This window comes from Quercus lobata, chromosome 8 (genome assembly GCF_001633185.2).
Source record: "Quercus lobata isolate SW786 chromosome 8, ValleyOak3.0 Primary Assembly, whole genome shotgun sequence".
NCBI classification, from domain to species: Eukaryota; Viridiplantae; Streptophyta; class Magnoliopsida; order Fagales; family Fagaceae; genus Quercus; species Quercus lobata.
This window is the reverse complement of record NC_044911.1, coordinates 5793403-5818880: the sequence shown is the minus strand read 5'-3', so window position 1 is coordinate 5818880 and position 25478 is coordinate 5793403. Positions and strand designations below refer to the sequence as shown.

Genomic DNA, 25478 nt, shown 5'->3' with positions numbered 1-25478 from the left:
TATGCAAGCATTGTTCAATGTGATACAGAGCTTCTTAATGATTTTGCATGTTCTACTGTTCTTAACCTCTTGCAGAATCATGTAAAACCTTATATCTGAATTATTATTTTGTTTAAAAAATAATATTCTTCATAGAGATATATATATATATATATATATTTTTTTTTTTTTTCTCTTTGCAGTTAAAGTTTTGAGCTTGTTCTATACAATTTACAAAAAAATTGCATCAAGTGTTATTACAATTACTTTCATAAACTAGGAAGCACAAACATTGACACGGGTACAACATGGCGACAGGAACAATTTCTGAAAAATTATAATATGAAACAGCTGGTATGACACCGATATGACATAGGCATGATATAGATACAACACGAGTATGGCATCCTAAATGAAGTGTCCATACTTCCTATGTCATAAGTAAAGTCCAATCTTCACCCTACTTCTACATTTAAATGAGCATAAAATACAATATATCTCTTGTAACTGATGTGATAAAGGCTGTTATTTGTAACATGAAAATAAATATTCCTTGACTTTGACAAGGTATAAATTTATTAGGTAAAAACTGGGAATCAATGGCATGGAGTATATGTTTTCTAAGTTTTTGAAATTACTTTTCCTACATCCAAGCTAGGGCCAGGGCTGCTATATTGTAGTGAGGTAATTGCTTTAAAAAATGATGCAATGTGCAAACAATGCATATCTTGGCATCTAAGAAAGGTATAATTTGATTTGCTGTTGGAATTTGTCATTAAATTTTCGCATCATGGGTCATCCCTGGTTTTGCATTTGATAGCAGATTAATGATATTGTCTTATTTCCTATGATCTGCCCAATTTAGTTCAAGTCAGCAGTGTCATATCCATGGCCCTTGTTCTTGCTCATGTTGCATAAATTCAAAGTTGAAAAATAAGGTTTGGAGATATTAGATTAAAAAAACAAATAATGTGGATTCTGCGTTTTCATTAAGCTGGTTTAATTCTAATTTTTTTCTGCATTATAGTTTTATGATTCCGTCTATAATTCTTTTCTTTCTCAAATGGAAATCAAACTAAATTTTGGGTGGTTCTATGAAGGAGCGGACAATGATCCTTATGGTGGATTTTTCATTGCAGAGAACAAATTTTCAAAAGGTATGTTTCCATTAACACTAATTATGATTTTATCAAATCCTTTTTTAGATGCTTACAATTTATTAATCTTTTATTGGAGAGCCTCACTTGGGATTATGATTCTAAGTATTGAAGGCAATGGCACAGCTTTAAGGATGCTACTTCTAGCTAACAAATATTGAACAAATTTGTGTCAAATTCTGGATGACATGAGACAATGCAGTTACAGTGTCAGGATTGGTTATGATTATGCACACACAATATAGACTAATAATTATAATTAAATAATAATAACAAAAAAGAACCGTAATTGGCCCTGTATCAGAATATTAAAATTAATAAGCTTTGGGTGGAACTGTTGTTACCTTGAGTATATAAAAGTTGCTAATGACTTCACGAGCAGTGAGCTCTTAATCATTTCTGACCTGCTAAAAGTATCTTTTCATGCTAGTGAAGACATCTAGTCAGGAAAGAGGGTTGGATCTTAATCCTTTTATCAAGGGGGGGGGGGGGGGGGGGTTGGTTGAGTGAGATCATGATTCTATATGAAAATCATTAAGGTTTCTATGTTATTTTTATGTGCGAAATTTGTCATAAAATTTCAAAAATGCTGAGTTCACCAACACTTTAATATAGTAATGAATACTCTCATGTTCTTGAACATAATTGGCACATGGTGCATAACAGACTTTAGATGGGAAAAGGCATAGATGAGGTATGGCCTTCATTTAAAAATAGGTCCTTTTTTCTCTAGCAAAAAGGAATTATGTTAGATTGAATGTACAATTTCTAAGAAAAAATTGTATATGCATGATTCTTTTAGAGAAATAAAGTACTGTATTGTCAAATATTGCAGTGTTTGCTCATATGTTGAGAGTGACTAGTCTTTGATGTATATGTAATGATATTTTTTTCTGAAACAGATTATCCAGCACCATTGTTTTCCCCTTGTTAAGTGTCTTGGTGAACATTTGCTTCTTTAGCCTGTGAGAAGGTTGATACTTTTTTTTTTATCAGCAACACTTGACTGCTTGAGTGCTAGTCTAGTTTAATTTGGATTAATAGGTAGGATGATTAATGAATATTATTCCTTTAATACTCCTAATCAGCACGTGTCTCAAAAAACTTGCAGCCATCAGTCTCCCTCTTTGGTACACATTCCATGAAAAGCACACATCAAAGTTAAAAGAGTTGTAGAGGTAAAAGAAATCATACTGTACATTTTCTTAGTATTCAAGTTATTTAATGAACTTAAGTTGTTCATGATATAGTTATAAACTAATGATATTTGTGACTTTAAATGTCAATTTATTTTGATCAAGACACAAACTTGTAAGTTGGAACCAAAATTTGATATCTTTATTTGAAAATAGAAGTAATCCAATAATCACTAAGCACCTCTAGTGAATAATGCTGTTGAAAAATTCCTTATATAAAAAATAATAATAATGCTGTTGAAAAAGAGGAAGACAATTAATATTTATGCTGATATTAAGAACTTAATTTCCAATTTTATTGGTTGTCTTTGGGGTTTATTCTTAATAGCTAGAATTTTCAAAAGTAGAAAGTGGAAAAGCTGAAATCGACGTGCCTAGCTACTGTATATAGCAGCAAGTCAGTGGCAAATATATTATTTATCATCGTGATTCCCTAGCTCGAAGAATTACTTATTGATTTAGTTGGGAATTCAACAAGTGCATCAAGGGAAATTAATTTGCTACCAAAAATTCTACGATCCTGACTCTATTCCATAAGTAAAGTGACACATACACATATCTCTCTCTCTCTGTATGTGTGTTCCTATCTCTCTCATTCACACTTTTTGCAACAAATTCAAGAGGGAAACTAATGCTGAACTTAAGAGCTTGGGGTCGACATTGATCAGTAATTCCCAAGTAGAGCCATATTTCTTTATTTTTTTAATTCTTATTTTTTGGGAGGAAAATAGTGAGCCATACTTGACTCATCTTGTACAGAGGATCCTTTGGTTCTGGAAATGACCAATAATTTTATTCTTATATTGAGGAGTTTGTTCAGATGAAGAAAATGTGAATATGTTCAACACACCATATATGTGATTGTTTAAATATCTGTAAAAACATGAAATTCTTATTAGTTTGTATTGATTTCTATCAATTGTGATACTAGGTATTACAGTCCTTGATCATGTTATGCGTATAAAAACGACATTTACCATTCACAAGAATCTCAAAATTTTGACTTTACCAATTCTTGTTATCCATTCCTTCCGCATTTTTATCTGAGATGTGAAGTTGCAATTACCTCTTCCTAGTCCACCAAATGTTACAAATTTTATGTACAAGCATCTCTTCTACAATATTGATGACAAAACTTATTTAACACTTGAAAACACTACATCTACAATTCTGAATTTGTAAGCACAGCATCGAAGTGTATTTCATGTACATTACAGCATATAAGTATTGTTTTGTGGAGACCAGATCACTGTAAACTATAACCGTTGAATCTGTGCAGACAATTTCAGCATCCTGAAGTGTAAAACCATGAAGGATTTGTAGAGGAAATCCTCTTATTAGGTGTAAGTTCACATATGGCAAGAAAACAGTTTTCAGGATAGTTGACATTACTGGCTGCAAAGATCAATACTGAATGAGATTTATAGCAAGAAAGTAATGTCCCTTTATTCTATTAAGAGAAATGCAATAAACAGGAGGAACTAAATTGATTGTTGTCTCAGATATTTGTATTATATCATATATCTTACAATAAACATGATATTCAAAGTATAATTTGGTATATATATAAGTTTCCAAGAACCTATTTTAAACCTCCTTTCCCCCTTCAAGTTCACCCATGGGCCATGGGTGCAGAAGTGCTCACAAGTGATTGTTATTGAATGAACAACCAAGACTATGAGATCCAGAACTTTGCATCTTTTAGCTCATTGACTCAGATTCCTAGACCACCATGTTTAGGAGAGAACTTCACACACATACAGTTAGACTAGAGTAGGATTTCTAACTCAGATAAATAATAATAATAATAAATAATAATAATAATAAATAAATAAATAAATAAATAAATAAATAAACTTGTAAAGAAAATATTGTTCACTTTTTGGCTTTCTATTTCTCTTTGAGAAGTCATGTTTTTAGTGTTGGCTTAATTCGGTGACAAAAGTTGTTTGTAATGTTTTTGTTGTTAATGTTCTTTTTCTTGTGTTTACATGTTACTTGGGGTAGAGTACTTGAGCCTCTCTTTGAAAATTAGAAACAGCATTAGACAAAGATTTCGCGGCCTAGAGGAGACCATCTCGTGACCTAGTTTGCCCGCGAAATCATGTGGCAAGGTTTTGGCTGAGAGTGCAATTGTGAACCTCGCAACCATCTCGTGACCTTAAGGGGTGACCAAGTCACGAGTTGCATGATCTTTATACTCTGCACTAAATCTACTCGCTGCTCATCTAGCAGCACACACAAACAGCTGTGAGGCATGGCAAAGGGCTATAGATACAGGTTGAACAAACCCTAGAAATGAGATAAGAGGGAAGAAATTGAAGCCAAGCTTTTGTATGAAAAGAGAGACCTTTTTTGTGTGAGAAAAACCAAGTTCCCACCTCTTTTCCATCTCTTTCATTACATTGATAGAGATTATGTAAACACATTCCTTATCCACAAACATAGACATTGTGAGTGAGAGAATGACATTGGAAACATGAGAAGTCATATCTAAATCCAAATACTTTGGTGGCTTTCTATTGGCAACTCAATGGTGGGGACTCTGGGAAGCTAGGTTAAGAAAAGACTCATGGAGTTGGTTGCTAGCTGGAGCTTGGAGGGCTCAAGTACATAGCGAGATATAGGCTTGGAAGGTTTATAATCATCTATGTACTACAACTATTCATTCTAGTGGAGTTTTCTGACGGGAGGTCAGGGGAGAGGTTTTTACTCCTGGTGCTCAGGTTTTCCTCTTCCATAACACTTTGTGGTGTTATGTGTGGTGTGCTTGCTTTCCTCTATATTTCCTTTACCTTTCTACATTACCATGTTTGTGTAGTGTGTAATTAGTTAGTTTGGAAATTTGCTAAGTCACACTTGGACTATATTGATTAGTTTAGTGTTAAAATCAACCTAGTCGTAAAACTTTGTGTTAAGGTTCTAAATACTTGCTAGGGATAATATAGCATGTTTCACTCATTAATTTCATAACAACAATATGTTCAATTTGACAGAGACCAAGATGAAACCTACAAATTGCACACCTAAAAAAGAAACAACAACAACAACAACACATGTGGATCCCATCAAATTTTGTACTTTGTTTTGTTATAGATGTGTACTAAGTGGCTACATTTTAGGACTATCATAAACAGATAAAAGCTATGTCCATTCTTCTAAAAAAAAAACCACATCCATTTTTATTTCCATAAAAAATGTTACATTGCAATTTATTGATTTTAAAGGTATTAGGACATATGTGTTTCCATGTTAGGAACATATGTCACTATTTTATGTAATTGGCTAATCCTTTGACAAAACGCACTTTACTTGTAATTGGGTAGATCTAGGATGTTTTTAATGCTTCATGAAACAAGGTTTCAAATTCAAGTGTTAAAGCCATACAAGCTTGTCCAAGAATCAAGTTAGAAAGTGCAGAATTTTAAAACTCGACAGCTAGCATTAATCGAGGTTTAAAGAGAGCTGTTTCAGCTCGAGGCATGACAGCTGCTCGACAGATAGGGTATTTGTCGAGATTTATGAAGTTAAGATTTTCAGTTTAGATTTTCATCCAATCCGTGAATGTATGTTTGGGCTTTCTTTTCTCACAACCCTAAACATATATAAGGATTATTTTAAGGGCTGTAAAAGGTGAGACAAGTCGTACAAGAGCAAATTTCACAAGAGTGAAAAAGAGTGTGACCGGAAACCTAGTTTGCCCTAGTTCTTGAAGAAGCTGCTGTGTTTGTACACGATAGGGTTTTGTGACCAAGCAACTTCATGATCTTCATCGTGTAATGAATAGAAGAACTTTGCAGCCAACATCCTTCTCAAGTTGGTAATCAAGTCGTGTATTGGGATCTGCGCAATTGGTTTGTCACGTACTGGGAGCTGTGCATTGAAAAAGAAAGATTGTCACTACAGAACAAGTTCAATTGGCTATTGGGGTAAGGGTTCAACTGTAGGTTAGTAGAAGGTACTAGGAATTCCTTTACTTGTAACTATTTGTTTTGATAATAGTGGATTCTTGGGAGTAATGACCTTAAAATCACCCAGTGGGGTTTTTACCGTGTAGGTTTTCCCCATTCGTATACAAATCATCGTGTCAATTTATTTTCCACTGCATACTTTTGTTAATTGGTGATTTGTTTATGCTACTACGCGCTTTGCATGTTAATTTGATTAATTAATAAACTTGGCTAATTAATCAATTAATTATTCACAAGGGGTTAATACGTTTTTGGCCTATCAAAAGGTAGTTGTTAAATCTTGAATTTAAGCTCTTTTTGACTATTATTATGGATGTGTAGTAAGTGGCTAAATATTACAATTAAAGATAAGTAGATAACACCCATAAATAAATCATAACTTTCTCTTAAAAATATATAAGAAACAATTGAGGAAAGAGGTGTAAATAAAAGTTTGGATAAATGAATCATTTCAAAAAGAAGAATTATTTTTCTATACTTCACTAAAAAAAAAGGTTTAGATATGCCCACAAATATCGAATTGAATACAGTACTAAAAATAAAAAAGAAATAGATAAGAACCTTAACAATTATAACTTAGTAATACTGTTATTTAAGGACATTTGATATTTTAGATAGTAGACTCGGTCCAATTGGGTGTTAAAAAAACAAAAACTGCTTCTAATAAAGACTAACTAGACATGATTCAATTGTTTCTCAAAAAAAAAAAAAAAAAAAAAAAAAAAAAAAAAAAAAAAAGACATGATTCAATTGGGCTTGCACTCTAGCACGCTTATTTATTTGGGACCGTAAAATGGACTGGACTAACATGCACTTAAATTTGATTGTAACTATAGAATTTCACATTAAAAAAAAAAAAAAAAAAAAAAACCGTGAAAAAGCAATATAATATACTAGTCGCCAACCTGTGCGATGCACGGGATTCTTTAAAAAGAAAAAAAAAAACAATATTGCAATTATCATTTGCTGCACTAAATCAAAATGTCTCAAGACTCAGTAATCAAATAATACAACTAAATGGAGAAGACCTAAGCATAACATAAAATCTTCACTAATTCAAATATTAAACATTGTCAAACCTAGTACACAGTTGTGCCCAATAAAAAATTATAAAGACAAATAAGGGATAAAGAAATCTTGTATTTCATCTCCATAAAAATACATACATGCCAAAAAGATTAATACCACTACCATAGGTCCATTGGCAATGAAGTTATTTTCATAGTTACATATATACTGTGAATAAACAAATAAACAAATTGCAATAATGATTGCAATCTTATTTTCATAATAAATAAATAGAATATAGTTACCAATGTCAAATTCTTTTGCTATGACTCAAAAAGAGTAGAGAAAGAACATAATACAACAAATCTACATTATATAGAAGAGTACATCATATATTTATTCAACATAAAACATAGAGTTTTATAAATCATCTTTGCTTGCTCACATTCCCAACCACATCTCTTGTGCTAAGATACCATAGATATTGCTTTTTCAAAACCACGAATAGACTTTGCCAATAAAGCCTTCTCCATGTCAAACCCTTTTGCTTTGCCTTAAAATAGTTCCTAGAAAACAGGTGCTTTACCCAAGTTAGGGGCTTTGAGAACAGAAGAGTTATAGTATTTGAGAAAGTGCGATAACATACCACATTCTCCCTCAAGTCTACATTTTAGTAGAAGGATCTCATTCCTAGCCAAATCATTTTTCCTTTAATACCAAGCAAAACAAAAACAAAAAACTAAACGTATATTATGTCTAGATAAAAGCAATCCTCAAGATTATTAAAACTTGATGTCAGTAAGAGCACCTCAATGTTCCACACATTCAGCAACTATGCAACAATATTGGTTCCTAAGGAAAAAAAAAAAATGCACAACCCAAATATATAATCCAACAATATGCACAAAATGCTCTTAAGCAAAACCTGTAGGGTTGTTGTCAGATTTTGAGGGTTGGAAGGCTCTTCAATACTATCTCCACTACGAAACCAATCCATATCCACAATATTTTCTTACAAAAAGATAGGAATTGAAATCCCTAAATTGACAGAAAACCTAATTGAAGACATAATTAAAACTCAACTTTGAGCCTTTGTCCCATTTAAAACAATTTCAATATGAAATTAACCCATATCACTAACTATCATTTCATCAAATGAATAGCTATGCAAATTTCATCATTTAAATTGGAAAAAGTAGCTAGTTGGAAAAGGCAGTAACTGTCATCAATATACAATTTACGATAGACAAAAGGACCAAAATTGTATTATTAGTAAAATCTAACGGGTCACTACTAAACTATTCCAATACCAAAACTTATCTTGTTCCTATTAGGGACATAAAACATGGTCTCAGTCAACACACCACATTCTCCCTCAAATCTACATTTTAGTAGAAGGATCTCATTCCTAGCCAAATCATTTTTCCTTTAATACCAAGCAAAACAAAAACAAAAAACAAAAGGTATATTATGTCCAGATAAAAGCAATCCTCAAGATTATTAAAACCTGATGTTTGTAAGAGCACCTCAATGTTCCACGCATTCAGCAACTATGCAACAATACTGGTTCCTAAAGGGAAAAAAAATGCACAACCCAAATATATAATCCAACAATATGCACAAAATGCTCTTCTTTTCTAATAAATCAGATCATTCACATAAGGCATAAAAGAAATTAGAATTAGAAATCTGAATAAAGAAGTACAAATAAGAAAACTAAAGACAACCTAAAAAAGATGTAATCTTTATCTTTCTTTAAAAGAAGGGAGGGTGGGGGACAAAAAAAAAGTGTAGACAAGTGAACGGATTGCTTCCCACAAGGGCCATAACATTCTGCATAACAATCTACAGGAAAATCAAAAGATTCCATCAGCAAATTTCTCAAAACATAAAACTGCATAAGCAATAAATTCTTTGAAAGTTTTAATCAAGAGAATTGTACTTTAGTTTATGAGGTTATGAGGTTAAAAGAAGTACAATTCATGCATTAAAAGATTGATTAAGAGGTTAAAAGATTCCGTGAACAAAAGATGCATGTATTTAAAACTATGATTGCCAACACTAATAGAGAACAAACATCTGAGAGTATAGCTCTCCCAGGCATTCTATCAAACACCTGTTAGGAATCTCAAACAACTATAGTAACCAACCCCAACCTTCAAAACAAAAATAAAATTCCCACAAAAACACAAATATTTAGTCATATAGCAATATGCAGCAATACCCAGAAAAAGAAATTTTAATTTTTGGGGTTATACCATCCTCCTTTCCTCTCATCCTAATAATTCCAATTCTCCAACACTACCAACCATGAACGGCTAAATAAAAACAAATCTCAAGAAAAACCCAAAGCCTAAATCATAATGTCCAAATTTTTAAAACAAAAAACAATTACCAGCAGACCATGAACGGCTAAATAAAAACAAATCTCAAGAAAAACCCAAAACCTAAATCATAGTGTCCAAATTTTTAAAACAAAAAACAATTACCAGCAGATCATGAACGGCTAAATAAAAACAAATCTCAAGAAAAACCCAAAACCTAAATCATAATGTCCAAATTTCTAAAACAAAAAACAATTACCAGCAGCAGTCTAACGTTGGCAAAATGCATGCCTGACAGTGGGTGGTGGCTCTCTTGATCTCTCTTACCCAATGACTTTCACTCTCAGAATCTAAGTTTTGCGTTTTGATTTTGGAGAAAGGAAAGTGAGTTTTAGGAAAAAACAATTACCAGCAGCAGTCTGACGATGGCGAAATGCATGCCTGACAGTGGGTGGTGGCTCTCTCGATCTCTCTTTACCCAATGACTTTCACTCTCGGAATCTAAGTTTTACGTTTTGATTTTGGAGAAAGGAAAGTGAGTTTTAGGTTTAGGGGAAGGAGATGGCGTTTGAGGAGATAGTGTCTGAGTTTTAGTTTTAGGTTTTAAAGAGGTATCGGGTTTTGTAACGTGTATTTGGTGGGGGAAAAAAAATCAAAACTTATAAATCATATTTAAAAAGTATAAAAAAAAAAAATTAAATGATGACGTGGAAAATTGTGGAAGCTTCAAAAGCTTCGGTTATATATATATATATATATATATTTATATATATAGATTAGTATTAACTCCAGTGGGTAAGCAAATTTTACTTGCTAACTAGAACTTGAACTTGACCTCACAAAAAGGCATAATTTTGTTTTAATCCAATTTTATGTAGAAATGAGTTTGGAAAATAAAATTTAGACATTTTCTAAACTATATTTTGGTCATATTGATCTAAAATTCATAACCTAAGTCTAAATATATTCTCTAAACTTCTACCTAAAATAATAATTTAATAATTTTAAGAAGTGTAACTTATTTATCCTATTTTACAAACTCTTACTCAACTAAACTTAGCACATGCTTCCACTTTTACTAAAATTTTATAACAATTGTACATATTATTACAATTCTTACATGTGATTTTTTCAAAATTAGTTCAATATTTTAAGGTTTTAATACACCCTATTTGTGACAAGGAAAGATCTATTACTTAATGCATTTGTTTGTGCAACAACTGCTATAAATTTAATTTAATTTTATGTAGAAATGAGCTTGGAAAATACAGTGATGACTCATACCAATGACATTGAATGTTGTCTAGAATGATGGAGATATTATGCTTGCCTAAGAAGACAATGAAAGCAAAAATATTCAATTGGCAAGATGTTGTGCCAATTACTCAATACAAAGACAACAAACTTTGGGTGGTGAATATGTTTTAGTGGGAAGTCCGGCAAATCTAAATGAAGATGCTGTTTATTCTAATTCAACATCAACGAACCCATTTCTAATAATACCTAATCATGAGGCTGGACGAAGTCGTCGGCTTACACATATACATAACTTGGCACACAATATGCCAATTGAGCAAAGTTATGCAAGAAGCATGGTGAGATATAGTTTTGTATCTTTAAACAATCTTCATTGCTTGGAATATTATTATTTTGAGGAAATCTATAGTTTTTGGCATGTTAGTTGTATGTCAATGTTGATAAAGATACTAACTTAATGTTTATATATTAAATTTAGGTCTCCCTCCAACCTATCCAACATAATGGCAAATGACTTTGAGGCTGGACCACGTCATATAAATTCTGATGTCAATGATGGTAAGTTTTATGTATTATATTTATAAAGCTTTGACCATTATTTTTTATTTATAATTACACCAGTTGAGCATTTTATATAATTGCATTTCAATTACAAAAGGAATTGAATGAAGGGTTTGAAAATATAGTTGAGCAAAACCAAGGGGATGCCTATAGAGATCAAGGTTTGTTACTCAATGTCACCATTTTAGTGGGAAGTCCAGAAAATTTAAATGAAGATGTTGTGCATTCTAATTCAATATCAACAAACCCATCACTAATACTACCCAATCACGAGGCTGGACAAAGTCGTCAGCTTACAAATATATGTAACTTGGCATGCAATATGATAGTTGTGCAAAGTTATGCAAGAAGCACGGTGAGAATATAGTTTTGTATCTTTAAACAATTTTCATTGCTTGGAATATTATTATTTTGAGGAAATCTATAGTTTTTGGCATGTTAGTTGTATGTCAATGTCGATAAAGATACTAACTTAATGTCAATATATTAAATTCAGGTCTTCCTCCAACCTATCCAACATAATGGCAAATGACTTTGAAGTTGGACGAAGTCATATAAATTCTGATGTCAATGATGATAAGTTTTATATATTATATTTATAAAGCTTTCACCATTATTTTTTTATATATATAATTAAACTAGTTGAGCATTTTATATAATTACATTTTAGTTACAAAAGGAATTGAATGAATGGGTTGAAAATATAGTTGAGCAAAACCAAGGGGGTGCCTATAGAGAACAAGGTTTGTTACTCAAAGTCACCATTTTTATTTCGAATTTCATGTTTATCCTTCTATAAAGCTTTCACCATTATTTTTTATATAGAATTAAATCAATTGAGCATTTTATACAATTACATTGCAGTTACATAAAGAATTGAAGAGGTTGAAAATAGAGTTGAGCAAAACCATGGGGATGCCAACAGAAAATAAGATTCGTTCCTCAATGTCACCATTTTTTATTCGAATTTCACATTTATCCTTATAAATTTTTTAAATTGTTTACACACTGCATATTCAAAACATTATTAATATTTCACTACATCATATTTGGTACAAATTTTAATATTGAATTTAATTAAATCACTAATTGTTTCCTTAAAATTAAAATTAGGTGTTGATAACACATGTGATAGTACTACACATGTAATTGTGGAAAAAACTATAAAAAAGGTAGAGAGGTCATATGGTACCAACTACCACAACCAAAAGCATGTTGCTTTTGTAATGCCTGTTTGTCAAGAGACATCCTCAATATGTTGCAATAATGGAAAAATATCTTTACCCAATTTACCAATTTGTCCTGATTTAATGGAGCTCATTTGTGAGCTAACACAGTAGTGAGGCAAACATTTCAGGCGTTATATACGGTTTTACAACAACATGTTTGCATTTACCTCAATGGGTGTGCATGTGAATGACAGCGTAGACTCCAATAGTCGAGGAATATATACATTTTGTGCTCAAGGTGCCATCTATCATAGAATTGGTATTCTTTTACCACATACACGTCATAGTGTGCGGCATCTACAATTGTATATGTACGACACCGATCTTGAAATACAATGTAAAATAAAACCGAATCTCTCTAATATAGTAAATTAGTAATATTTCATATTTCTTTATGTACTTGAAGTGGAGTGAGATTGGTAATAGTATGTTTTTCAAATACCATTCATAAACTAAAAAGTCAAGACTTAAACCTTGTTTGGTTCCCCCAAAAGCAAAGGAAAAGAAAAGAAAATTTCAGCTAAAAAAATGGCATCTCATTTAATTAGGGGCCTCCAAATAATATATTTTTAAATGTTTTATTTTATTTTATAATTAAGGTCACGTGACAACTCATGGGATAACTTCTTTTTTTGAGAAAGAAAACTGGAACTTTTATTGAAAAGAAACTTTTATATTCTCCATACTTACAAAATATTCAGAAAATCAAATATCAATAGTTATATCATCAATTAAATGTTTAGACTTTAAGTTTGTAATCTAAAATTTTGCATCAAAAATAAGTTTATGGATGGAATAGTAAATGAAATCCAATTCGCATGAAATTTGACATGTGTGTTAAGGATATAAAGTATACGTAACCTGATAGTTAGATTTTCAAAATATATAGTTGTGTTAATTTTTTAGTTAGAATTGTAGCCAAATTTGAAAACTAATATTCCGTTTAGTTTGTAAGTGAGATGAAAGAAAGGGATAGAAGGGAAGAAAAAGTAAGGAAAGGGAAGAGAAGAAGAGAGAGTAGTAAACAACATAGAAGGATTGCATTAATATATTTTCTTGTAAAGAAAAGTCTTCTTGAAAAATTAATAACGGGTGGAATGGTATGAAGGATTGTGTTAAAAAAGAGAAATGCTATGTCTACAATATTTTCATAATAAATCTTAAGTGACAGGTTGTTATGAGTTGTTATTGGTAGAAAAAAAAAATAATTTTAGCACTAAGTTCAAATTAGAACTAATAACAACATACCACCTATGATTTTTTGTAAAATCGCTGTGAAAATGTTGTGGACGTAGCATCAAACTAAGAAAGTTTCTATAATACAACCTTCACTCAAAATTGGTGGTTGTGAGAAAAGTATGAAACTTAATAAATAAAAAATAAAAAATAAAAAGAAGAAGAAGAAGAAGAAGAAGAATAAGAAATGTATGAAATATTGGTGAATTGGTCAAATTGTGTATTCACACTTTTTAATGGAAAATTGAAAACGTGTGGGACCGTCACAACTCATATATAACCTATGGATCACATATTGTTTTGTCATTAAATTAATTTTGTTTCACATTTCATTGTATCTTTCTTCTCTCTATATTTTCTCAACTTTTTGATCATAGATTCCTATGGCTCTCCAAATCAATGATGGAGCCTCTTCTTCTTTCACTCCCCGATTCATCTACGATGTTTTCTTAGGTTTCAGAGGTGAAGATACTTGCTATAATTTTACAGGTCATTTATATCAAGCATTATGTGATAAGGGTTTTAACACTTTTATCGATAATGACCTTCAGAGGGGAGAAGAAATTTCAACGAAACTTCTTAAAGCTATTGAATTGTCAATGATTTTGATTGTTGTGTTCTCTGAAAATTATGCATCTTTTACTTGGTGCTTAGATGAGCTGGTAAAGATTCTTGAGTGTAGGAATAACAGACAATTAGTTCTACCTATATTTTACAAAGTAGATCCATCAGAAATACGTAAACAAAAGGGAAAGTTTGGAGTAGCGTTAGCTCAACATGAAGAAAATTTAAAGGATAGCATGGAGAAGGTTCAGAGGTGGAGGACAGCTTTGACTAAAGCAACTGACTTGTCTGGGTTGCATTACAAGGAGGGGTATGTAACTATTCACTGCCCTTCTATAAGTTATATAGTTTAATAGTTTTGTTATAGGAATCACCCAAAAAAAAAAAAAAAAAAACTATTTTTCATAGAATCTTCTACTACTAAGGTAGTTAAGTTATAAAAGTCAATGGTAGAAATTAAAAAAAAAATAAAAAATTAACACCATATAATTTTACCAATTCTGATTATTAATTCTTGTGTGCTTTTATGAGTTACAAACTTTGAATCATCTTCAGTAGGCCCAATCATGGATTAGAAAAAGGTTACGAGGGAACTAGGATTTCATCTTTGGCAAACCCCAATCATGAATGATAAAAAAAAATTCACATAAGAAATATACAAAAGCTCAAAACTACATTAATATGTAAAAAAATACTAGTATTTTTTCAGTATTAATAAAATATAAACTTCAGACAAAAAAATATAAGAACAAAAAAAAAAAAATGTTTTAAATATATTTCAACTCAATTATATATGAACTATCAAAATGACAAAATGGCATTCGATCTTCTTTTTTACTCTAAAAAATAATATATAATTAATTTTGTTTAAAATTTAATAGCAATTTCTCTTTCAATATACATATTAAAGAGTGTTAGATAATTTTTTTTTCATTTTGTTGTGAGCTTAATCTTCGCTATAATATTTATGACCAAAAGTCCTCATTTTGTAGTTACAATAAATCTTAGATAAGTAAGTACAATCACAAACCAATCTAAAAACAAGTTGATAAGCTATTGAATTTTCAGTCCCTACCATCTATTTGTACAATTATTGATTTTTTTTTTTTTTAAATTTTAAAGTTTGAGTGTTAAACTACATTACACCCATAATGATAAATTTTTGTTTATAATAATAGTTTTTCATGATATGTAAGATCTTGTAAGTAATTTTTCTCTCATCAAACAAATATCATTGATTCTAAAAAATCATTGATCTCTTGAAGATGTAATGCTAAATTAAGAATAGTCAACTTCATTGTATGCTCAGTAAAACTTGTTAAGGGTGAAATTGATGCCTTTGAATAAAATATTGGGAAAGCGAAGCTGAAACTCAACGATGGGCTCTCAAGATGGTGCCCAAAGGCTTTCGGTGTGGTGATAAGCCTATCCAAGCAAGAAATAAAGACTGCCCCTTGACAAAATAGCAACAAAAGCCCAATAAAAATACTTCACAATAGTTAATTAGTATGTTAGTGGTCATGTTTTGGTAGTGCAAGAAAAATAAATTCTCCAGTGGTAAGGGTAAAATTACACTTAAAATCCAGCAGTCATTGATTAAATAAATTTAGGAAAGTGTTCACTCCTGGGGGTCTTTGTGTGTCTTGGTCAGGGGAATTTATTGTACTTTCAACCATCGTTACATCAATATGAGGGAAAAATTCCATTTTTACAAATACATTGTCCTTCAATAGTAAAACAAAAAATAAATATTAAAGGTTACATGGGAAGAAGAAAGGGGTTAATTGGCATGGTGTGAAGGGAGAGAGAGATTCCAGCTCAGTGCAACAAATGTTAAACTAAGATTTTGGGGAATATATGTACATGGCACAAATGGGGTAGTGTGGGCTATATTAAGTGAGTGGGTATTTAGGCTTGTGGTGGTGTGATGAAGTTAATGCTGGGGTTAAGGCTTTAGTGAGCAAGGTGTAAAAAAAAAATGTAACCTAACAAAACCATAAATTAATTCTTTTATTTGATAATCTATTCAATAATGACATTCAAAGAAACTTCATTGCATGCTCACTAAAATGATTATTTAGCTCTTTTAATTGAGACTCTATTGTAGCTCACCAAAAAAAAAAAAAAAAAATCTACTCACTCATGAAATCCAATCGTAAAGTAGTCTTAGAGATGAATTAATTACCAAAGTTAAAATGCCACACTTTTATGAATTAATTCCCAATTATACCAATCCAATTTTAATGATTTAATCAATGAAATCATCAAGTCACAAATCGATAAATCACAAATCAACCACCCCGCACCTTGGTGCAGTAATCACTCCACAAGTATAAGTGCTTGTGAGGTGTGGGGGGCAAGGGTCGAAGTTCAAGTCTCTAAGAGGAAGCTTCACATACATACATACTTAGATTAGACTTCAGTAGAATTTCTATCTTGTATCTAAAAAACAAGAGTCACAAATCATAAAGCACGTAATAAAAGTAATAGACAAATAATATAATGTTATGGTGAGGAAGTGAAAAAAATTAATAGAGAACATCTCCAATTGAATAATAATAATAATAATATTAATAAAAGACTACAAGGGCAACACAACCCAAATAAGACACTTCACTATATGAATAGAAGTTACAAATCCAGTACAAGATGCTTGCCCCTAGGCACTACTGATTAGATGAACTTACTATTCCAACCCATAATAACTTTTGAACTTTTGAACTCTTTGTACATGAACAGCCCATCAATGTATATTTTCAAATTCTGTAACTTATTATATGTTTCTTATGCTTGGTGTGTGACAGCTATACTGAATCTGAAACTCAATTTATCCAGAGAATTATTAAAGAGATATTAGGTACTAAATTGAATCACACTCAGCTATTTGTTACTAAACACCCAGTTGGAATAGATTCTCGTGCGGATGCTATAGAATTGCTTTTAGATATGAAGTCAAATGATGTTTGCAGGGTAGGGATTCACGGTCTTAGAGGAGTAGCTAAGACTACAATTGCAAAGGCTATTTATAACAGAATAGCTAATTATTTTGAATTGAGTTGCTTTCTAGAGGATGTCAGAGAAAAGTCGAGAACAAATTATGACATAATCAAACTACAAGAGATGCTTCTTTCTAAGATCTCACAGGGCACATATGTAAAGGTAGACAATGTACCCAAAGGAATTATTATGATAAAGGAAAGGCTTTGTTGTACAAGACTTCTTTTAATTCTTGACAATGTGGATGAGTCAGAAGTGATGGTAAATTTTCTTGGAGAATGTAATTGGTTTGCTTTAGGAAGTAGAGTCATTATAACAACAAGAGACAAACAGGTGCTAACCACTCTTGGAAAAGATCATCAAATTTATGAGCTTAAGGAATTGAATCAATCTGAATCTCATGAACTCTTCAATTTGTATGCCTTCCAAAAAATTGAACCCGAGAAAGATTATTCAGAAGTTGCAGAGCAAATCATACATTATGCCAATGGCCTTCCATTAGCTCGTTCTGATTTGTGTGGAAAAAGTATATGTGAATGGAAAAGTGCATTAGAAAAGTATAAAAACATCCCTCATGAAAAAATTCAAGAAAAGCTCAAAATAAGTTATGACGGACTTGGAAAGGCTGAAAAGGATATTTTTCTAGATATTGCATGTTTCTTTAAATGATTCAATAAGAGCTATGTAAGTATATTAGAAGCTTGCAAATTATATCCAGGTTATGGAATTGGAAAACTTATTGATAAGTGTCTCATAACTGTTGGTCAATCCGGCAATTTGTGGATGCATGACTTGCTTCAACAAATGGGGAGAGAAATTGTTCAACAAAAATCAGAAGAGCTTGGAAAACGTAGTAAGGTATGGTGTTTTGAGGATGCTTATGAAATACTGACTACAAATATGGTATAAGCTCTTTTGTATCTCTTTTTTTTTTTCCATTGATTTTTTTTTTCTTTTTAATGTGGAATAAAATTTAATTTAATTTGTATAAGTTTGTTTAATTTTTAAAAATTTGTATTGTTCTATTATTTAGTTTAACTAATGCTTTGTTCAACTAGGGATCAAGTAAAATTCGAGGCATTATGTGCTACTCACCTTAACTCATAACAATGCCAGTAGAAGCTAAAGCTTTTGAAAAGATGAAATATCTCAAATTTCTTATGGTTCATATTGTACTCATTTGTGAAGAACTCAAATATCTCCCTAACGGGTTAACTTTACTTCAATGGCCTGAATTTCCATTTTCCTTGCCATCCAAATATTATCCTCAACAACTTGTTGCACTTGAGATGCCATGTAGTCTTATTAGATTGGAGACAACATTCAAATTGGTATGAGTATTAGTATTTATAAATTATAATTTCTTTAAAATTTATTTGAATGTTGGTTGAAAGTAAATTTTGCTTCTTTTTTTTTTTTTTTTTTTTTCTTCTACAGGGAATCCAGTTAAAATATTTAAAATATATCAATTTGAAATGGTGTGAGTCCATTACAGAATTACCTGAGTTGTGTGCCCCAAGCCTAGAAGAAATGGATCTTTCCTATTGTCAAAATTTAGTTAAGGTTCATGAGTCTGTTGGATTTCTTGATAAGCTTCAGATATGGAAACTCCGAGGTTGTGGAAAACTTCAAATTCTTCCAAACAACCTTAGGTTAAAATCTCTTAAGGAGTTTGTTCTTATGGACTGCTTAGGGCTTGAGAAGTTTCCTAATATTGATACAGAAATGAAATGTTTAACGCAATTGAATTTATGTGGGAGTGGTATACGAGAACTGCCTTCATCAATCAAGTATCTCACTCGGCTTTCTAGCTTAAACTTAAAGGATTGCGAAAATCTTAGGTATCTTCCAGATGACATCTATAAGTTGCAACTTCTTTTTGGACTATTTATTCCCACTGCCAAATTGGGACAGACATGCGATTATTTGGATGGCTTATCTAGTTATGGGTTTTTGATGTTATATTTCGTGAGTTTTAGGGGCAATAAAAATATTGTTGAATTAGATATTTTGATGAAACCTGAGTACTTCCCAGTACTGAAACATCTAGATCTATGTGCAACTAATATTGTTAGCATCCCGGAAAGCCTTAGCAGATTTACTACATTAGTGTCACTTGATATAGGACATTGCAAGTAGCTTCGGGAAATTCCAAGGCTTCCACAATCTATACAAATTGTGAGCGTAACAAATAGCTATTCATTGAATCCACAATCATCAAGCAGATTATTGAATCAGGTTTCTCTCTCTTCTGTTAAGTTATAAAGAAACAATTTTTGTTAATTTCTTCCCTAATTTAATTTGTTGAATTTGCTAATTCAATGCAGATTGGAGAATTTTTAGGGATTTTTCCAAATAAAGGTTGCAAGGGAACAAGAAGCAGGATATCAATGGATCCACAAACATCATCAATCAAAATATTGGACGAGGTTCGTCGCTATCGCTCCCCTTTTCATGATAGGGGCTCTAAACCTGAAGATGATTATTTTATAATTAGACTACCAGGAACTGAGATCCCAACGTGGTTGAACTTAAACCATGAGAGTGATGGAAATGTCATATCATTTTGGATTGGTCACACATTTCCAAATATTTTTTATGTCTGTTTTGCTTTTGGACCGGCGAAATATCCATGGATGTCTTCCTGTTATGTTTACCTTTCTATCAATGGCTATAAAAAAGAGTTCCTTAGTTCAACTCCTACATATGAATTCTCTGACCATCTGTGGATATTTTCTTTATCTAATAACGAATTGCAGTACCAATTGAGTAAGTCAAACCCATCTGAACAAAATTACGTTGAGGTGACATGTGAAATGAAGGATTGGGTTAAAAACCATCCAAGAAGGTGGGGGTCCGTGTAGAGTGCATCTGTTGTTCCCAAAAATCTGATGTTTTTTAGTTGCCGAGTCCAAGTGCTAGGCATAGTTGTGGCTCTTCCTCGGTCCCTCTTTTACCCACTTCTAGTTGTGGCACTAATATGGATCAATGGGCTTTCAATAATGGAGGAGATTCTAGACATCGGCCAAGAAGAAACCATCGACCACTCTATTCTAGACATCCCCAAAAACACTACCTATCCCACTTCGGATGGCTTCGAATCCAATTTCGTCTCTGTAAATGAAGCTTTCGTCCAATCCGAATTCCAACTGCAACGCTCAAGTCCAGGTACCTTCTTTTTATTATTATTTTTTATTCACTCTCTGTTTGGAAAACCAAAGAAAATGAAACAAACCAAGTTTTGTGTGTTTTCTGTTTTGTTTTGTTTTTTGGAAACTCAAGGTCTCTAATAAGGGAATTGGAAGAGATAGGTTCTAGGTCTTTCAACAATGGAGAAGAAGATTCAGGGCTTTCAATGGCCCACACTTTTGTCAATGATTGTTCCAATTCCAAGTTGTGTCCACCATCAAAGTAGACAAGAAAATCTTGATCAAATTTGATGCCAAGGTATGCCTCCTTTACTTGCATTTTTGGTTTCACATCTTTGGGTGCTTCTCTTCCTATATCTCTTAATTAAAGGCTCAATTATAGGATTGTGGCTCAAGTATTTATTGCAAACACTTGAATCAGTAATGATGACAGAGCCATAACTTCAGCATTGTTGGGTTGATATCTGTAGCAGTTGATGAAAGCAATTCCTCATACATTGGAGTGTTGTGCCCAAAAATGATCATTCTGTTCCCTAGGATCCTTTGTTCTGATATTTTGATGACTTTGTTCTAGATGGAACCGGGTACAGATGTAAGTCTTTTCTTTGGTAGTTGATGTCCTTATTTTGTAGACGTTAGAATGAATCTTTGTATCTGCAGCTATGAACAAGTCTCCTATTAAAAAGTAAGCATTATTCATGAGCAAATAGCTATGCTTGTATGTCTTGTACAAAAAATATACATGGCTTTAACTTTCTTATAAATAAAAATATTGCGGAGAAGAGGTCACTTATTAACAATGAGCTATAGCTCAATTGGTACTTCCTCTTTCAATAGTAATGGAATGAAGGGTGAGGTCATGGTTTCAATAGGAGAAAAGGACGAACCTGAACTGCAACTCCAAGAGCAACAACTTCATTAGGTTTTACAGTCACTATGGGATTTTTCCAGTCATCTTCCTCACTAGTTCCTAAACAGCTGGAATGCAAGTTGAACCACCAACGAGGATTACTTCATCTATCTCTTTGAAGGAAAGATTTGCATCACTCAAGGTAGTTTCAACCTGTCCTCGAAAGACAAGCAAACTCTGTCTCACAGAGAGTGCTGAGAAAGTGAAAATCGAGCTGTCATCTCTGACTCAGACCAATATTAGATATGTGGCTATTTCTATTACTTCTTTCTATAAGTGGATCTCTCTTTTTTATATATACTGAGAATATATTTTTGTTTTTCCAGTTTACCTTTCATTTCCGCCACTGCAAATGGCCCAAAACATATTAACACCACTCTGACAAGGGTCAAGTTTGAAGAATTGTGTTGAAATTTGTTAGACAGGTTTGCATTTTGACAAATGCTAGTTTGTAGTTTCCCTCTATGCATGTTCAAAAATAGAATAACTACAAAGTATCAGTCTACTAATAGTTAAAAGATTATTAAAATTAACAATTTAAGCTTTTGCAATAAATGATAGATTACCACGATATCATTATAAGTGATCCAAGTTCTCTAGTATTGTAATAGTTGATTAAGTCCACCGTTATTAATTAGCACATGTCATGGTATGATACAGGTTATCCTAAGTTGCTATCTCCAATTAGTTACACTAATTGTTGATATATTATTAAAATTCTGAGTTTAAACTTTTGCAAAAAGTGCTAATTTAGCATGATATCTAAACAGTGATCCAAATTCAGATTTTGTTTCTATTCTATCTCCCATCAACTTTAACTAATAGTTATATTATTAAATTGACTCTACTTTATCATAACATCAGAACACGTCATGGTATCAAACTGGCAATCCTAAGTTCCTATCTCCAATTAGTCTACTAATTATTAAAATTCACAGTTTATGCTCTTGTGACTAGTAATCCAACTCCAAATTCAGTGTCTACAAACAGTTGAGTGATTAAATATAAGAACATATTTAATAGAAAATTGGAACCTTTTCAGTGAAAAGAAAGTGTGGTTAGGATTCACCACAGCTGCTTGTCTCTTAGAAAATTTATCACCTTCCATTGCTGCCACTGCACTGTTATGATTGTATATCCTATAAAAACAATATACATGGCTTTAAATTTCTTATAAATAAAAATACTGTGCAGAAGAGTTCACTTATGACCTATTAGTTCAATTGGTACTTCCTCCTCCAATAATAATGGAATGAAGGGTGAGGTCGTGGCCAAAATCAATAGGTTCATACTTACCAATAAAAAAAAGAGAAATATTACATTCACAACATTTTCACAACAAATCATAGGTAGTAAATTGTTATTGGACTATGATTTCACAACAATACTTCTCTAAAAAAAAGGTTTCTTGTTGCATTTATTTTTCCTTTCACTTTTTGTTAATATTGTACCTGTTGTAACCAATGATTAAGTTAAAATATCCCGTACATTCTTAGAAAACAAACAATATCAAAAAAATACTTTGCAAAAAGAAAATCTCATGTATATATAATGTTAATTTTGCATGTAAATGCTCCCTCCTAGTTCAAAATACTCATACATTTACTTGATCACTTCAAGCACTGCCATATTATTTGGACTATGATTTTTCAGTTAAATTTCCTTTAAAATTTTTATTTTATTTTATTTTATGCCATTCACAATACACATTTTATTAAATGTCAAAAATTCTTAATCAAAATTACTAGGGCACAGTGGTACAATTGCACAATTTAGGCACTAGTTTCTAGTTGGTAGATGCAAGAATTGTGATTTCACTCTCAAGTTTGATTGTGCCTTGAATCCGCACAATCATTCCTAGAATGTTCACTGAAGGGATTTTCACCATATATTGCAGCCCATGATGGATCTATGCAAGCATTATTCAATGTGATTGAGAGCTTCTTAATGATTTTGCTTGTTCCGCTGTTCTTAACCTCTTGCAGAAACAAGTAAAACCTTATATCTAAATTATTATTTTGTTTAAAAAATAATATTTCTCCTTCGATGGTTTTTTCTCTTTGCAGTTAAAGTTTTGAGCTTGTTCTATACAATTTACAAAAAAAATTGCATCAGGTGTTATTACAATTATTTTCGTTAGATAGGAAGCACGGACATGGACACAGGTACGACATGGTGACATGAAAAATTTCTGAAAAATTATAATATGAAATAGCTGGTACAACATTGGTAAGACACAGGCACGGCACGGATATAACATGGGTACGGCATCCTAAATGAAGTGTTCGTGCTTCGTAGGTCATAAGTAAAGTCCAATCTTCACCTTACTTCTACATATAAATGAGCATAAAATACAATATATCTCTTGTAAGATGTGATAAAAAAAAAAAAGGCTGTTATCTGTAACATGAAAATAAATATTCCTTGACTTTAAGGATGCTACTTCTAGCTTTCTTACAAATATTGAAGAAATTTGTGTCAAATTTTGGATGACATGAGACAATGCGGTTATAGTGTCAGGATTGGTTATGATTATGCACACACAATATAGACTAATAATTATAATTAAATAATAATAACAAAAAAGAACCGTGCAGTCTTCTAGTATTCTGCTTTTGATTGGATTCTTGTAATTGGCCCTGTATTAGAATATTAAAAATAATAAGCTTTGGCTTGAGCTGTTGCTACCTTGAGTATATAAAAGTTGCTAATGACTTCACGAGCAGTGAGCTCCTAATCATTTCTGACTTGCTAAGAGTATCTTATCATGCTAGTGAAGACATCTCGCCTGGAAAGAGGGTTCAATCTTATTTTATTTTATTTTTTTTCCAGGGGGGAGCGGGGGTGGGGGAGAGAGGGGGGGGGGGGGGGTGAGGAAGATCATAATTCTATATGAAATTCATTAAGGTTTCTATGTTATTTTTATTTGCGAAATTTGTCATAAAATTTCAGAAATGCTGAGTGCACCAACACTTTAATATATTAATGAATATTCTCATTTTCTTGAACATAATTGGCACATGGTGCATAACAGACTTCAGACGGAAAAAGAAAAAGACATAAATGAGGTATGGTCTTCATTTAAAAATAGGTTCTTTTTTCTCTAGCAAAAAGGAATTATGTTAGATTGAATGTACAATTTCTAAGAAAAAGTTGTACATGCATGATTCTTTTAGAGAAATAAAGTTGTGTATTGTCAAATATTGCAGTGTTTGCTCATGTGTTGAGAGTGACTAGTCTTTGATGTATATGTAATGATATTTTTTTCCGAAACAGATTATGCAGCACCATTGTTTTCCCCTTGATAAGTGTCTTGGTGAACATTTGCTTATTTAGCCTGTGTGAAGGTTGGTACTTTTTTTTTTTTATCAACAACACTTGACTGCTTGAGTGCTGGTCTAGTTTAATTTCGATTAACAGGTAGGATGATTAATGAATATTGTTCATCTATAACTCCTAATCAGCATGAGTCTCAAAAAAATTGCTGCCATCAGGCTCCCTCTTTGGTACACATTCCATGAAGAGCACACATCAATGTTAAAAGAGCTATAGAGGTAAAAGAAATCATACTGTACATTTTCTTAGGATTCAAGTTATTTAATGAACTTAAGTTGTTCATGATATTGTTATAAACTACTGATATTAGTGACTTTAAATGTCAATTTATTTTGATCAAGACACAAACTTCGAAGTTGGAACCAAAATTTGATATTTTTATTTGAAAATAGTAGTAATCCAATAATCACTAAGCATCTCTAGTGAATAATGCTGTTGAAAAATTACTTACCAAAAAATAATAATAATAATGCTGTTGAAAAAGAGGAAGACAATTAATATTTATGCTGATATTAAGAACTTAATTTCCAATTTCATTGGTTGTCTTTGGGGTTTATTCTTAATAGCTAGAATTTTCAAATGCAGAAAGTGGAAAAGCTGAATT

General features: G+C 31.9%; 1 protein-coding gene and 1 long non-coding RNA gene across 2 annotated transcripts; both read left to right on the top strand.

Moving 5' to 3' along the window:
- Window positions 1-17737: 17737 nt before the first annotated feature.
- Window positions 17738-19618, top strand: LOC115956188 (disease resistance-like protein DSC1). Its single transcript, XM_031074637.1, has 3 exons — window positions 17738-18005; window positions 18198-18337; window positions 18917-19618. Exons 1-3 carry the CDS (start codon window positions 17738-17740, stop codon window positions 19616-19618), a joined length of 1110 nt encoding a protein of 369 aa, XP_030930497.1.
- Window positions 19619-21879: 2261 nt separating this feature from the next.
- On the top strand, window positions 21880-25092 carry LOC115955182. The gene is made up of 3 exons (XR_004084060.1): window positions 21880-21963; window positions 24815-24885; window positions 25003-25092. It is a non-coding gene; the product is annotated as an uncharacterized LOC115955182 (long non-coding RNA).
- The last annotated feature ends 386 nt before the right edge of the window (window positions 25093-25478 follow it).

Coding starts and splice junctions, on each gene's coding strand:
- LOC115956188 (XM_031074637.1), top strand. CDS start 17,738: ATGGTAAATTTTCTTGGAGAATGTAATTGGTTTGCTTTAGGAAGTAGA. Junction 18,006..18,197: donor TTCTGATTTGTGTGGAAAAA/GTATATGTGAAT, acceptor AATTATATCCAG/GTTATGGAATTGGAAAACTT. Junction 18,338..18,916: donor AGCTTGGAAAACGTAGTAAG/GTATGGTGTTTT, acceptor TTTCTTCTACAG/GGAATCCAGTTAAAATATTT.